General features: G+C 42.0%; 1 protein-coding gene across 2 annotated transcripts in view; it reads left to right on the plus strand.

Annotated features, from left to right (window-relative positions):
* The window catches only part of CFAP251 (cilia and flagella associated protein 251), a 2,280,288-nt gene that overhangs the window by 1,938,982 nt on the left and 324,908 nt on the right, over positions 1-16,398 (plus strand). For both annotated transcript variants that reach the window (XM_044068613.1, XM_044068614.1), the window contains one exon: positions 11,897-12,060. In XM_044068613.1, coding sequence (XP_043924548.1) covers positions 11,897-12,060 — 164 coding nt within the window. The remainder of the gene's footprint in view (positions 1-11,896; positions 12,061-16,398) is intronic.

The following is a 16,398-nucleotide window of genomic DNA, read 5'->3' on the forward strand; positions in this document are numbered from 1 at the left end:
GTGGTAGCAAGAAGGGTGAAGTTTTGTATTCTGGGGGAAATTGAAGAGGTAAGGAGGATGAATTTCTCTCACAAAAAACTTTAGTGCTCTACAGACCACCACAAGCAACATTTGCTGGTACATTAACTTTTCCCCTAAAAGGGAATACTACTGCCTTACTTTTACAAAAGGCAGCACTTTCCTCAGGTAACTGGAAGTGTATGTTTTGGGAGTGTAATGTGTTGGCAGACTTTAAAAATTCCCTACAGACTACTTGTAAGAAATACTGGGTGAGCAAATGGGTGTAACTAAGGATATGTTTTTTTTTTTTTTTTTTTTTTGAGCTGGTATACAGTATATCAATCGCCTAGACAAAGTAAGGCCTTGTTAAATTTAATTCTTCTAGTTGCAAAAAAGCAGTTACTAGAAAATGGAAATCAAAGCCTAAACCAACCATATTTGAAATAGTGAATATTGTAACAGAAATAAAAGAACTGGAAGTGGGATGTTTAGAAAATGGTAGGAGAAAATTACATAGAAAAAAAATGGAAATTGTGGGAACAAATAATAATACATGCAGATAAATGTTTTGGAGGGGGAATGAGGTTTAAGGGAAGGCCAGAATTGACCAACCTATGTAATGTTGGATTGATTATATTGTACATAATAATATATGTTATGTATGTTTGTAACTGTGAATGTTAATATGGTTTGTTTTATATAAATGTAAGTTTCCTTGTCACAAGTGATAATTCAGTAAAAGTGTTTAAAAAAAGAGCTCTCCTCCTTGTAGGTACCTATCAAGTTATGCAAACTATATTCCTCTAGAATATTAACAAAGCACTCAGCTGTGTTTTTTTTCTGTAAATGTTTATAAATTTAGCCTTAAGACACAATGATTTTCAGATGAGACTATGCTATTTAAGAGTGCGTTCACAGTCTTATTTACATTGTAATTTATGTCTACAGGTAATAAAGATAAAGAGGGTATAAAAATGAATGAATCACATTTTAAGTGTAACACTGTTTTACTTGCATGGGGTTAGTATCTTTATTGTTTAGCAAAGATTATAGTATAATGTTTTGTGTTGGAAAAGTCTTATGCAAATAGTATGCTAAACTGGTCCTGCAAAGCACATTAAGTGAAGCTGCTTTTGAATCCATTAGTAATCCTGATCTTCCTTTATATGGCATTTTAGCCTCCATCAAAAACTAGTTCCAGAAACTAGACAACACCATGGCCAGAATGCAAGCCCAACATATTTAGCATCCATTATTACCAGTGTGAAAAACCTAGATAATTGCCCAAATAAATACAAAAAAACGGATCATTCTAGTGGAAAGGAGATGTCATGGAAACAAGAAACTGATCGATGAACATTAAATTAGTGGAGACTTTTTGGATGCTTGAATGAGACTGATTTCATGACTTTTTTGTTTGGAATGGCTTACAGTGCTGTTAAATGTAATTGCTAACTTATCAAGCTATCTGCTGTGGAAAACACTTTGAGAACATACCTTTCAAACAGCAACATGCCTGTTATGTCCATTGTTATGGTATTAAAATTTTCAGACACTATGGTCCAAAATTCCTGTTTTTGTGTCAGAAGTTGTACTTACATTCTGAACTGCCTTTTTTAGTGTGTGTATGAAATAGAACCACTTTGAAACTTTGAAAAACAAAATAATAAAGCAGGGTATGCGTTATGTGCTTTTATAGCCTGCTCGACCTAAGATCACATATAAATGCAAACTTTGAAAAAAATTGTGTTGTGGGTGACAGCTCTTGCTGAATTTAGACAAAAATGTAGGATGTCTTCGTGCTCCAGTGAGTAGTTGCCATTTCTAAAAGCTGGTAAATTTTAGTTTTATTTTGTTGCTTACATGTACATGTGTGGATGGTGCTGGTGAGATGTACTTAATAAGCTTTGAGGTTGCTGGCCCAACTTAGTGCTGACACTAATGTTTTATGTCATTGTATGTATAGTTTTACATTACCATCCCACATGTACATTTGTTTTTATTTTTTCAGAATGTGGCACACTTGTCACTTTTCAATTATGTGATATGACCATTGTTAAACATTTAATATAACTGTGGTACATTATGGAAAATACATCACTTAAACATATTTTCTGAAAGAAATGTTTATATGGCACAGTTTTGCTCTTGTGATAAATATAATCATGTGAAGAGCAATGTTATTTCCGTGGGTCATCATAATCTTTGATGTTTTAACATTTGTCTTCATTATCTTAAACTTTCTAGGTTGGGGGGTGTCTAGTACTGAAAAAACATGTTTCTGTGTAGGCAGTTGGCCAAACGTTTGGTATGTTTTGCCCAAAAAATACAGTACGCTAAAACCTGGGTAACAGTGACTTTTTTCTTTTTTTTTTCATTTTCAGATAAGTGTCCCATTGGGATTTCTTCTCTCCATTTTCTATTTTTGTATAGTACTGTGTTCATGTCATCCAGAAAGGGAAAATGACAGTGTGGAAGGCAGATTCCCCATAAAGACAATGATGACCACAGTCTTTTTCGCTTGGGTGCTTCCTATGACCATACACAGTGGTCTGTCTGCCAGGCATTTCTGCCTAAGACCCTATGTAGTTGTCTCTCCTCCTTGTCCATATATGCTGAGAATCAATGATTTAAGCTATTGGCTCAGGGTGCAATGGCATAATCTTCCCATTTAAAAGTCCAGCCATCTGCCAAGAAGATGGTGAAAAAGGTAAGGTCTGATCTGGTAAATATCCAGCCTCACCCAGACATCTCTTTAGAGGCTAGTGTAAACCTGAAAGTCATTTGGTGCTTGCTTCGGATTCCTCTGCTGCGACCCCCTTTGGAGGCTGACATTAATCTGAATTCTCAAACATCCTCAGAGACTTTTATAATGTCCTTTCTAGATGTTGAGGAGGAACCTCAGCTGATAATTTTGAGGGACAGAGGGAGATTCCACAGATTTTCAGTAAGGGAGGAAATACCTACCCCTGTTGTTCATAGGTTCATAGGCGTGTACTAGGCTAATGGCCCTGGAGCCTTTACAAGCCTAGCCCATAGGATTACCCTGGCATCGTGCCACCGACCTTAGTTCCTAGTGCCTCTGTCGAGTAGAGCCACTGGAGTGATCCCTGGGGTGAATTTTCTATTTCCCATCCACTCATCAAGATTTCTCTTGAAGAGGGCCAGTGAGGTGCTCTGCTTGACATGTATGGGAAGTCTATTCCATAGCATGGGCAGTCTCTGGGTTATGAACCTGTCCCTCCAGCATGTTCTGTTGATTGTGGTAATGAGGTTGAGGTATCTGGAGCGTATGGTGCGGAGGGATTGGGATTTCTTTAGATGTAGCATTTCTAACAGAGCTGGGTCAGATATGGCTCTGTAAGTCAAGCAGATATTGCCTCTAAGTAGGCGGTATGAGACAGAGAATAGTTGGAGTGTTTTGAGTCTGTCCATGACTGTTGAGTCTCATTAAGGGTCTGATTCTCTGAGGACTGCAAGTTTCTGTGTAAGTGCCTTTCTGCTGATCCTACATTGGTATCAGTTTCTTCTGACAAGCCCTCTAAGTTGTTGCCATCTACTAAACTCCTCCATTCTCATGAAGATAGTTGGGCCTATACTGCTGCCGCCCTATCTTTTAGGGCTATTAATTATCTTACATAGTGTCTGACCTTCGCAATTCTGATTGAAAGGCTTCTGCCCTTTCCCTGCTGGGGTCCACTTATCAGGTTGCCTATCACTCAATAAAATGCAGCTATGATGCAGCTGATGCCCCTTACAGGGCTGCTGATTTTGGTTCAGTGATGAGGTGTTATTCTTGGCTACATCTTCAGGCTTTACCTGATGATATTAAGGCCAAGGGTTTGGATGCACTTCTGGATAACAAAAGTATTTTTGAGACTGCTGCTGTTTACTTATTTAAATCCCTCCAGGATAAGGGTAAGACCTTGCAGGAACTTAAACATATTTTTGTCTCCCCTATTCCCAAATTCCAGAAGAATTATCCTTCTAAGTCTTCCTTTGTTCATAGACAGACTCACACCCTCCTAAAGTTATGAAGGGTTTTAGGCATGCTCCTCCTGCTAAGTGTACTCAGACTACTCCTTTCCAGAAACCTTCCTTTCAGGACATGCCTGGCTCTGTTTAATATTTGGCTATCCCTTCCCCTCATCTAGGTTCCCTTGACTCTCTGCATTTCTTTATCTGTTCCAAATTGGTATTGGATCACCTCAGATTCTTGAGTGCTGTGGATTCTCTGTCAGGGATATTTCTTGGTTTGCAGGTCTCTTCCTCCCTTTTCAGGCATTCCTCAACAACCTCCTTGAGAAAATATTCCTCATTTTTCAGAGGTTCTGCAATTTCTTTTGGATCAGGGCACCATTCAGTTTGCTCCACCCACCCAGGTGGGGAAGGAATTTTACTCCAGAATATTTTGGTTTCTCAAAAGGAGGGTACATGAAGGCCAATTCTGGATCTTTCTCTGCTCAGCACCTTTCTCAAGTTTCCTTTTTTGAATGTTTGTCCCTCCATACCCTGTTTCCTGTTCATCTTCTCCAGGCCTGTATGATTTCTGTAGATCTCAAGGATGCATACCTTCACATCCCCATTCACCTTCTGTTCAGGAAATGTTTACATTTCTCTGATTTTTCCTTGCATTTTCCGTTCTCTGCATTGCCCTTTGGCCTTTCTATTGTCCCAAGGGTATTCACCAAATCCTTTGCTCCTGTCATTGTTTTTTGCAGGCTTTGCGGTATCCAGATTTTTCTCTACCTAGATAATCTGCTCATTCAAGCTCCTTCTCCCAGCAGTCTTTTGCAGGATCCCCAGTGTACCATTTGAATTTTACACAGTCTGGGGTTCACCATAAATATTCAGAAATCGGTCCTGATATCTTCCCAGGATCATGTGTTCTTCAGATGGAGGCTTCAGACCATTCCCATGCTGGCATCTCTCCCTGCTCCAAGCTTCTGTTCCTGACAAACTTCTTCCTCTGCCCTCTGTCCTTTGTCACTGCCTGGGAATTTCTCAGAGTTCTGGGATTTATGGCCTCCACCATTCTCATTATCCCTCTTGTCAGACTCCATATGAGGAAATTTCAATGGTACCTTAAATCGGTGTGGCTTCAACATTTCCACCCCCTGGAGTACCCTGTTCCTTTTCTTCCTTGTCTCAAGTGCGGACTTCAGTGGTGGATTCATTAACTCTCTCTCTCCATCCAGGGCTTCCTTTTCAGGCTCCAATTCCCTCTCTGGAGCTGTTCACAGATGCTTCAGACATAGGGTGGGGAGCTTCTTGTGGCCTTCTAAAGGTTTAGGGTCCATGGCCTCCTCATCAGAGGTCAGATCATATCAACATAAAAGAGATGAGGTCTTTGCTTTTGGCTGTACAAGCTTTTCATTCCCCTTTCATCCTGGGCCCCTCAAAGTCTACACAGATAATACCACAGTGATGTGGAATGTCAACAAGCAGGGGTGCACAAGGTCCTATCTCCTTTGCAGACTAGCTCTTCAGGTCTGAGATCTAGCTATCCAGTATCAAATGACTCTTCATGTAGTTTACATTCCTTCAGAACATAATCTAGTGGCAGACTCTTTGAGCAGGTCCAGAACACAAGCTGATGAACAGATGCTTCACAGAGATGTCTTCCTGGGCATTGTCCATCAGTGGAGTATTCCTCAGGTAGATCTTTTTGCCTCCCCACTGAACAGACAGCTTCCTCTGTTCTGTTCCAGAGTCCCTAGTACTCTGACTTGGAAAATGGATGCCTCCCCTTTACCACGAGTTCTGCACAAGATCAGGCAGGACGTTTTCGCTTTTTTCCCCAGACAGCAATGGTTCCCCTTTCTTTCTTGTTCATCCTCACCTGTCCACTCTTCAAATGGCATTGTCGATGATAGGGTTTTGATCCCTTTTAGATCCCTCTTTTCTGGGGACGTGCTCTAGGTCTGCAGGAGGCCAGGAAACCCATTACCAGAAAATCCTGTATGTCCAAATGAAAAGATTTTCTGTCTGGTGCCTCTCTCACCATATCTGTGGAGGCTCCACTGGTTCTCTCTTTTTTGTGTGATCTGCTCCACACTGGGTTAGCATAATCTTGAGTTAAAGCTCACCTATCAGCAGTTTCTGTTTGTCTGCCCTTGAATCCACCTCTGTCCTCTAGGTTTGAGGTCGAGCAATTTCTTAAAGGCATCCCTCATATTTGGCCTCTCAGGAGCCCTATTACACCTTCTTGGAACCTCAATTATGTACTTGAAATTTTGACCCAGGCTTCTTTTGAACCCACTGCTTCAGTTTCCTTACAAAATTATATTTGGAAGACTGTTGTTCTTTTGGCTCTCACTTCAAACTAGAAAGTGTCTGAACTGAAGGCTCTCATGGTTATTCTTCCATTTTTAGTTTTTCATAGGGATAGGGTCTGTCTTCATACTAATCCTTATTTTATGCCCAAGGTGGTCCATGAGCTGTCCCTTAAGCAGTCTATTCATCTTCCTTCTTTTTGTGTTCTCCAGAGTCTGCTAATGAGAAGATTCCTCACATCTTGGATTTGCATAGACAGCTCAGATATTATTTAGATAAAAGTAAAGTTATTTGCAAATCTGAGCAGCTTTTTGCTTCTTTTCATCCCAGGACTTTGGGTTTGGCAAATTCTAAGCAAACCAACTTCTCCTGGATTTCTAAGGCAATTTCCTTCTGTTATTCTTTTCGTGGCAAATGTCTGTCCTCATCTGTAAAGCCACATTCTGCTAGGACAGTTGCTTCCTCTGGTACTTTTTTCAAGAGTTCAGATATTAATTCCATCTTTGAGGCTGCTACTTGGTCCTCTGCAAATAGCTAAACATTACAAGTTGGATGTTATTTCCTGGGCCAGGACAGGCTTTGCCAGGGCTATCCTGCTTGGCTTTGTAGAGGGGTCTTTTGTGCCTTCCTCCTTCCAGGCTTCCACTTAAGCTCGTGAACTCTCCCTTAGGTGAAGAATACTGCAACATTAAAGAGGACATCTGCGGTTATGGTAAGGTAAGATTTTACACAGCTGTACTTTCTTCATAGTAAACTATTCACCTTTTACATCTGTGAAATGAACTAGTGCACTGCATAAAAATTATATAATAAGAAAACATTTATATTTTGGTTTTAGAGGAGAACACTGTTTAATTACTTATATTTTCAGCAAAATAAAAATGAGAAAAATACCATGTAAATGAAACTAGTATCTCAACAACTCATTGTTTTCTGTCCTGTTTTACTTCACTTATTTTAGGCTTGCTGTAATCCTTCCATAACTTCTTACACTTAAAAGACTTTGCTGGCCCCTCTATATTGTGAAACTGTTTTCCTGCCTCTGTAATATTTTTAAGTGTACTTCCCTTACTGTCTCGGCCAGTTATTCATTCCATGGTTATGGGATGTTATGGGTATGCAGTAAAATAAAAGTTCTTTAGTTTCTGAAGTATCTCTTCAGCAACATTTAGTCTTTAGCCTAGATATTATACCTGTACAATATTTAACAAGATTGTTACAATAGGTTGGCATTGCATTTAGTTATCTATCTTTTCAATGCATGAAAATTGACTTTGTTTACTGGATGACTGTTCTGTTCAGAGACATAAGGTGCATGCATAAATGTGAACAGCGTTCTTTCCTAAGGGAGAACAGGGGACTATTTGGTGGTGATAAACCCAAATAAGATAAGGAGCACCATAAGTGATCCATATTAGGTAGATGCAGGCACTTTCTTTTGGCTCCCTGATAAGTATTCAGCTTGTTTGTGATCGTCTCACACAAGTGCAACCACAAATAAACAAAGATTCCAGAATGGAAACAACATTCAATCATAAAAAAAAAAAAACAAATCATAAAAAAAAAAAAATTAGTTTTGCAGGAGGACAAGTCCCTCTGGCACCCCCTGATGTGGAAAGATGCAACCCAGCTACCATCTGTGAGGTCGCACCATGATGGGAAAAGAAGAAATATTCTATATACCAGCAATTCATTCTTCTGGGCCAAAGGGTGGCTGGTCGCACACTAGTGATTGCATAAATGAGTGTGGATCACTAGTGTTTTGAAAACAAACTTGGCTCCCTTTCTTTTATATCTCGGAGTAAAAAATAGAAGGCAGCTATCACAAAACTGCCCACAGTACCTTTGGCAGGTAGGAATGTTATCCATCAGCCCTTATGCAAAGCCAGGTCAACATACAGGTAATCAGAAAGTATAATGCGGCAGCACCAGAAGTGAAAGAATGTTAGCTGTAGCCATAAAAAGAAAATAAATAATGAATGTCATACTGCAAATCCCATGTTTATTTGGCTAAAGCCTACTTTATTTCCCACTCTGGAAACTTTATATGGGGGGTCATGCATATAAAGAAAGCACATGTGCGGTTTCTTAGTTTCTTATTTATGCCCAGTTGCTTGTTTCCCTAGTATACTATACCTACCTGGCATAACTCTTAACTGTCTAGATTTTTTTGCCTCATTTTTGGAATGTTTCTCATGAAGTTTGTGGTTTTCTAGAAATTATTGGAGACTGAACTCGCTAAATAATGACAGGCATTTCAGTTTTAGGCTTCATTACATCTTATCATCATCATTATCATCAGCCCCCTTCTTCCCATTTTTCTACATTGGATTGGGATGTCGTTTTAACTGTCGCCATCTCTCTCAATTCATTGCCACATGCCAGCCTTCTTAGACACTCATGCCTAACTGTCGCAGGTCCCTTACACAATCCATCCACCTCTTTGTCTGATGCCCTCATTTCTTCTTACTTTCTTCATGTCTATCCCAAATCTTCACCAGATTTTCTTCTGCTTTTCTGCATATGTGCCTGAACCACTGTAATCTGTTCTCTTTGATCTTTTCTTCAATTAGAGCTACTTTGGCTTCTGCTCTTATGTCCTCATTTCTTTGCCTATCACATTTCACATCACACCCTTCTCAGGCACTTCATTTCCTTCACCTCTAGCTTTCTTATCTGCTCTGTCTTTACTGCCCAGGTTTCTATGCCAGACAGTAATACTGGTTGCACCACTGTTTTGTACACCTTACTTTTCAGCTTCTTTGGCATTCTTCTGTCATACACTACACCTGACACTCTAGGCCAGTTGGCTGCAGCCCCACTGATTCTAGCTTTGTCCTTTTCATTCAGGCTTCCCTTCTCCCCATCCACCCATCCTAGATACTTGAAATTGCTAACCTGTTCCGCTATCTTCCCTTCTATCTCAGTTCTCAGCTTCTTCTGATTTCCCAAGATTGTTGCCGTTACTACTGTCTTATCTGCACTTAGTTTCATCCCATGTGCCTTCAGTTTTGCATTCTATTCCCCTATCCTTTGCTGAAGTTCTTGCTGACAGTGTGCATGTAATGCCACATCATCTGCTTACAGCAACATTGTTGATCTGTCCCCTCCGACCTGTTTGCTAATGTAGTCCATCACCAGTATGAACAGCAGTGGGTTGAGAGCTGAAACCTGGTGCACACCCAGTCCCACTGGGAGTCCTTCTGTGATACCGAACACTGTTTGTACTTTAGTCATTCGGTCCTTGAACATAGTCTGCCAATGTTTCTGGGAATTCTAACCACTGCAGTACTGCCCAAATCAGCTTGCTTAGGACATTGTTATAAGCTTTCTCTAAGTATAGGAATGCCCAGTTGGACTTTTTCCTCATCTCTAGCTTTTTCTCCTCTACTATCTGTCTCACTGCAAACACTGGGTCAGTCGTGCTGCATCCTGATCTGAATTTGAACTGCTCATCTCCCATCTTACTTTCTACTATTCCGCATATCCATTTATCAATTACCCTCTCCAGAACTTTCATGCAGTGTGACAGGAGTTTGATACCTCTATACTGCCCACAGTTGTGGATGCCCCCTTTGTTCTTGTACACTGGCACAAGTATACTTGTTCTCCAGTCATCTGGGATCCGCTTTTCTCTCCACACTGCTGTGAGTACCCTCAAGAGCCATTTCTGTCCCATCTCACTCAGCATCTTTATCATATCTGCTGTTAGCTCATCTGAGCCTGCTGCTTTCCCTGACTTTATTTTCCTTAGTGCTATTCTTACTTTTCCTAGGGTGGGCTCATCATCTTCTCTCATTGTACGCTGTGTCTGGGGCAGTACAGCTGAATTCGGAAACTGCTGGAAGTACTCCTTCCATCTGCCTTTAATGTCTTGTGGACTAGTGAGCAGGTTGTTGCTGGCATCCTTTTTGAAGAGTGCCTGACTATCTCCTTTATCTTTCTGCATTTGTCTTGCAACCTGATATAGCTTCTTTGTGCCACCTACTGAGTCACTTTCCAGAAGCTGGTAGAGTGCCTCTGGTACCCTGTTCATTGCTATTGCAACTTCTTTCTTAGCTTCTTTATTCGCCAACCAGTATTCCTTCCTAGCCTGGTCCGTATTTTCTGTCTCCTACTTTTTCCTGCACTCCTCCTTTCTTTTGATGACTTCTTGGACTTCTGCATTCCACCACCAGCTTTCCTTATGTACCTTGTTTCCATACCTGGCTCATACACATATCTGTTCTGTAATCCTCACACATGCTGTTTTGAGGCACTGCTATTCTTCAGCTCCACCAATTTGTTCTCTTCTTCGGGTGCTAGAGTCCTGAGTAATTCCTTGAGCAATTTTAGGCTTCATATCCTTCAGGAAAATACAAGCTAATGCAAAACCTGGTATTCTATCAACTTCCGAGGTTTATAAAAGCAATACTTATAATCTGTTGCCATTTTTGGGCCTTTGACTCCCCCATTATTTTTGGCTTTGTCTAGATTTCTTGTGCTGAGAGGTTGAGAGGAATGCTGACTTTAGTCTTTTTGGAGTCCACTAGACTGTCTGTAAATCCAAATCCTGCTCATAAGCGAGAAGAGCTGTCCCTTACCCTCTCTGGTGTCTTCCTGTCTGACTTACCCTCTGTTGCCTGGGATAGAACATGTTGGTTTAAGTCTGTTGCAGACCATTTTCAAGAGAATCATGCTTGCTCCTTTATCTTGTAAGTTTGGTGACCCCTATCTATGCTACTTCTTGTCTCTGTGTCTATCTCTTTTTGCAAGTGCTCTAAACCTGAGGACAGTGCTAATGATAAGAACTTAACAGACAAACCATTCAGTAATAACTGCAAGAAAATCCCAGCCAAGTTAGAGTTTTCACTATGTAAAACTTTAAACCTCCTGTAATAGAGGCCCATGGAATATATGCAAATGACCCCTTAAGGACATCATGTTTCAGCTACATGGCTTCTGAATGGTCATGAGGTTTTTACTTTTTAAGTGTTTATGGTTACATTCAGGCCAATATTGCCAAACCCTACTAGCTGTTGACATCATGTTTTTTTTGGAGTTATTACTGAATGGTTTATCGTGACCTTTTTATCCTTTGGTTTGGATGCTAGTTGGGATATTTTACAGGCACCTTAATTTTTATGGGCATCAGCTGGGTTTAAAGACCCCGTGTTTCTGAAATATAGCCAAACTATCCACATATGCTGTGCTGACGAGGTCAATAAAAAGCCAAAACATGCATGTCCACATCTAGTGAGGTTTAACTTTATTGGCCTGAATGTTACCATAAAGACTTAAAAGTCACAAACATTCAGAAGCCATGTAGCTGAAACACTTCATGTCCTTAAGGGGTTATTTGCATTTATCTCATGGGCTTCCATTACAGAAGGTTCATGTATCACACACTGAAAATTCTAGCTTGGCTGGGTTTTTCTTGAGTTATTACTGAATGATAAGACCTTACCAATGTTAGCAGCATCTTGATTCTGCAAACTGCTGTCTGTGCATTGTAGGTCAATATTTTAATTCATTTCCAGTTTATTATTTCAACAACAACTTGCCATACGAGCAGGAATATGTTAATTTGAATGTTTTCAAAATGCACAAGGGCTTAATGGATTTCTTGTTGTTATTTTAGGTTGGCCTTCAGATCCTACCTGTTGATGGGAATCCCCATAAATCATCTGCCATTATTAGTCATCCAGGTGGTGTCTATAACCTTGCCTGCTCCTATGATGGTGCTTATCTTTTTACAGCAGGTGGTGAAGATTGCACTGTCCTAATGTGGGAAGTTAATATACAGTAAGTATGAAAAATGAATGACATAAAACTCTTCTTATATACTCCATTACTGTACACTGGTATGTTTGTTGATGGCTGAAGCAAAACTCTGCAGGAATAACATTGTTTAATTATCTTTTGTTAGTGATGCTTAGGTATGCACATCCTAAATGGACACAGCATCTTACTCTAAAATACTTCTAAAGTTGTTTTATATATGCTATACTTTAAAATAGTTAATGAAATATCTCTAGATGAGGATTCATATCTGTTGATGTGAAGTTGTACTATCTCGCCGTTTTGTTCTTACAAACAGGTTTGGAGCTGATCCCTCGGCTCCGAGTCGGCCGCTTTCCAAGCTGAAACTCTCAGAGAAGCTCCAGACCTAGTGGATATCCCATGATTCCCTGCTGTAACTCCCCAGATCTAGTTTGCCGCTGCAACGATCGCAAGCTCTCAAGAGTGAAGCTCGGGCCAGTGAAAACTTTTCTTATTTAAATATTTTTTGTAGTTTAAGATTTTATCCTTTTTTCGATAGTGTTAAGTTAGTTAGTTTGGTAGAGTAGATTTATTATAGTAATTTAGTAGTTGAAGGAGTTTTTGTCTCCTTAGTAGTTGACAGGGCTCTGTCATTACATTAATATATACATATTTTAGTCAAGTGTGCTGTGGAGTGTTTTTCAAGTAGTTAAGATTTATAATATCTTAGGGTTGTTTAATCAGTGTTTCTCCTTTGTAGATATAGTAGAATACTTAAGTTTATTTGTTGTGTTTTTTTGTGGGACGTTAGTATGTCCAAAAACAAAAGTCAGGTTTTAAGAGATGTGGTTGTGGACAGAAGATGTCCATTACTGACAACCACAACACATGTGTATATTGTCTTGACTCGGTACATTTGCAAGAAGTCTGCTCTATCTGCCACTCCTTCAGTGCTAGAGTTCTGCTAGAAAGAAGAAGGAAGTTGGTAGATAGAGGGCTTCTAAAACCGGATTTTCAGGCCTCTCTTGAAAAAGCTGACCTCTCTTCTAAGATGTCGAAGGGGTCTAAGTCTTCTAGGGGATCTTCGGAGCCTAAGTCTCTGGCTCCGAGTACCTCTGGCGTGATTCGAATATCGGTTCCACAGACCTCGGGACCGAGTATCGATCCGCCTGTTTGATCTCTGGTGGTGGAGCCGATATTCGATGCACCCCAATCACCTATCCTCCAGTCGGTGCATTCTTCGGCTCCTTCGACCCATCACTCTTCACACTCCTCCAAATTATCTGATGTGGATCTGGATAGAGTGGTGAAAAGGTTATCGGAGAACCCGGCCCTTGCCAAAATATCTGCTTCGAGTCAAGTGACTTCGGAGCTGAATTTGCCTCTTGTTTCCTCCGTTCCTCCTCCTCCGAAACCCATCGAATCTTCGGAGTCGGTGCTGACAGAACTGATGCTAGTAGACCTTATGGAGCCGAGGTTCGATCCTCTTCCCTCGGCTCCATCAACCTTGGTTTCTTCGGTACCAATCGAAGAACCTCGGGACCGACAGTCACTCGTCGACTCCGGTCGTGAGAGTCAAACTGACACTTCGGTTCCGACTCTACCGCTCGGTGCTTTGGCACAGATGTCCTCGGCCCCGTCCTCTGGTTTGGAGCGTGGGGTCTCGGTTTGGAGCGATCGAATGATCTCTTCGAATCCGATCGATCCTTCGAATTGAGATTCTGGCGCCTTCGATGCCATGAGGAAGGTTTTGTCTGCTAAGACCACTACTTCCTTGGATCTGTCTTCACCTCTTCCCAAAGGGCCTCGTTCTGCCTCTTCTTCTCAGATCCCTTCTAAGCGCCGAGATCCAGGGCCTCAGGAATCCCCTTCGGGTGACCCCTCCTCCCTAGATACTTCTGCAGAAGCTCCCACCGAGGAAGTGCCTAGGAAGAACCTGTGCAAGAGGAGGCACTTAGATTCCCCTCAGGAATCTCTTACATCAGATACCAACTTGGAGGAATCAGAAGGGTCCCCACGGTCCCCCTCGGAAGATGTCTCATTTTCAGACATTTTAGAAATCCTGAAACAGAGAGGGGATTGGCAGCCCCTTGCCCCTACTGAGGACGAGTCGGTTCTCCTGAAGGCCTTTGGATCTCAACCATCCACCTCTTGGGTTACTCCGCCCTTCGATGAACTAATGGAACTAGTTGCTCGAAGGGCATGGAAGTCTCTTGAAACCATGGAACCAGTCCCTTGGAGGCCTAATAAGTTCATTACTGCACCATCAGACAAGTCCTTCTTAACAAAAGGAGTTCCGGTAGATACTATGGTGGTGGCGGTGGCCACTAAGAAAGAGATGTCGGAGTCTTCTTCTACTGTCCATCCTCCTAATAAAGATTCCAGGACTATGGACAGATATGGAAAACGCATTTTCCATTCGGCGACATTTTCCATGAGATCGCTAAACTACCTAACTCATTTCACACGTCTTCAACGAGATCTCCTCAAAGAACTAGGAGACACCCTTCAGGGTAATGTAGCTGATGCAATCTCTGACAAGGTGAACGCACAACTCAACACCCTAAATTCCATAGTCAACTCATCCATGCGGCTCATTTCATATGCTGCCGAAGATTCGAGTAGAGCAGCAGGTTCAGCAGTAGCTCTTAGGAGACAATCCTGGATGCGCCTGTGCTCCTTCGCGGAAGCCTTTAAGTCTTCATTTGTAAACACCCCTTTTGACGGATCGACCTTGTTTGGTCCAAAAGTTAAGGAGACACTTATGAGGTGTGAGCAAGAAGGAAAGACTCTATCTGCCGTTGGAGTCCGTTTTTCCACTCCAACCAGACTGTACCCCAAAGGGCAACGAAGTGGGACAATGTGGTTCCGGAAACCTCAGGAAGCTTTCCAAAACACACCTACGGATACCTCCTCCAGAGGCAGAGGAAGAGGTCAAAATGGAAGACGCCGTCCAATCGGCAGAGGTGGTCCGCAAAACCAGGGTGACAGGGACCAGTTCTCTGGCAAACCCTATCAGCGTTCTACTCTGGAGACAGTCGGGGGTCGCTTAGCTTTACACCCAAATGCCTGGCTAAACATCACAACAGATTCCTGGGTGAAAAGCATCATTACCAGAGGTTACCATATTCCCTTTATAAAAAATCCCCCTGTATTTGCAAAAAGTCCAGATGTTCCACCCAGTCTGAGAAGACTAGCAGAGATAGAGATTCAAAATCTTCTAGACAAAAGAGTCATCCAGCCAGTCCCGGCAGACCAAAGAGGATTCGGAACTTACTCAAGGTTCTTTTTAGTGCCAAAGAAGATGGGGGACTGGAGGCCCATTCTAGACCTCAGCAGGCTCAACGCCTTTGTAAAGAAGGAGAAGTTCTGGATGGTCACGCTGCAATCAATCCTCCCTTTTTTGTCAAAGGGGGAGTGGATGTGCTCTATAGATCTCAAGGATGCATACTACCATATCAAAATGGACAGAGCATTCAGAGATCATCTCTGTTTTCGGCTGGGAGCCAGTCATTACCAATTCAGAGCCCTGCCCTTTGGTCTCACCACAGCCCCCAGGGTGTTCACCAAATGCATGGCGGTGGTTACGGGTCATCTGAGACGACTAGGATTCCGAGTGTTTCCGTATCTGGACGACTGGCTCCTTACCGCCACCACCAAGTATCAACTTCTGCAGACAAGAGATTACTTAATACATCTTTGTTCTCGTTTAGGTATCACTCTAAATTTCGAGAAATCTGCATTATTGCCCTCGCAGCATATTACCTTCTTAGGAGCAGAAATAAACACCATCAACGAAAAAATCAAGTTGCCTCAATCCAGAATTGTCTCATTGAGGGATCAGTTGTCCAGCCTTCTAGTTCTCGACAAACACCGGCGTCACAGATACTGCAACTGTTGGGCACAATGGCAGCGGCCTTGATAGCAGTTCCATTAGGCCGAATGCACATGCGGATATTACAATGGCTTCTTTTCGCTCAATGGTCCTACCAGAGTCTACCTTTATCATACGAGATTCGATTGACAACTCTTTGCAAGAAAGATCTCACTTGGTGGTTAATCAGCGACCATGTGACAATCGGTCGTCCCTTTGTTCTTCCCCAACCCGCAGCCACAGTGACCATGGATGCTTCCCTGATAGGGTGGGGGGGGGGCTTTTTCAGGGAAACATTATCCAAGGCACTTGGTCGGTTATGGAGACTCATTTGCATATCAACGTCCTGAGATGAGAGCAGTGTTCCTAGCATTGCAGCACTTTCACAACTCTCTACCTCTAGGTACGATTGCCATCCAGACGGACATGTCGGTAGTCTGGTACATCAACAAACAAGGGGGAACCAAGTCCTATCCCCTATGCCGCGAGGCCCTGAGAATATGGCA

Source organism: Protopterus annectens, chromosome 4.part0 (genome assembly GCF_019279795.1).
Source record: "Protopterus annectens isolate FY-2018-M chromosome 4.part0, PAN1.0, whole genome shotgun sequence".
Lineage (NCBI taxonomy): Eukaryota > Metazoa > Chordata > Ceratodontiformes > Protopteridae > Protopterus > Protopterus annectens.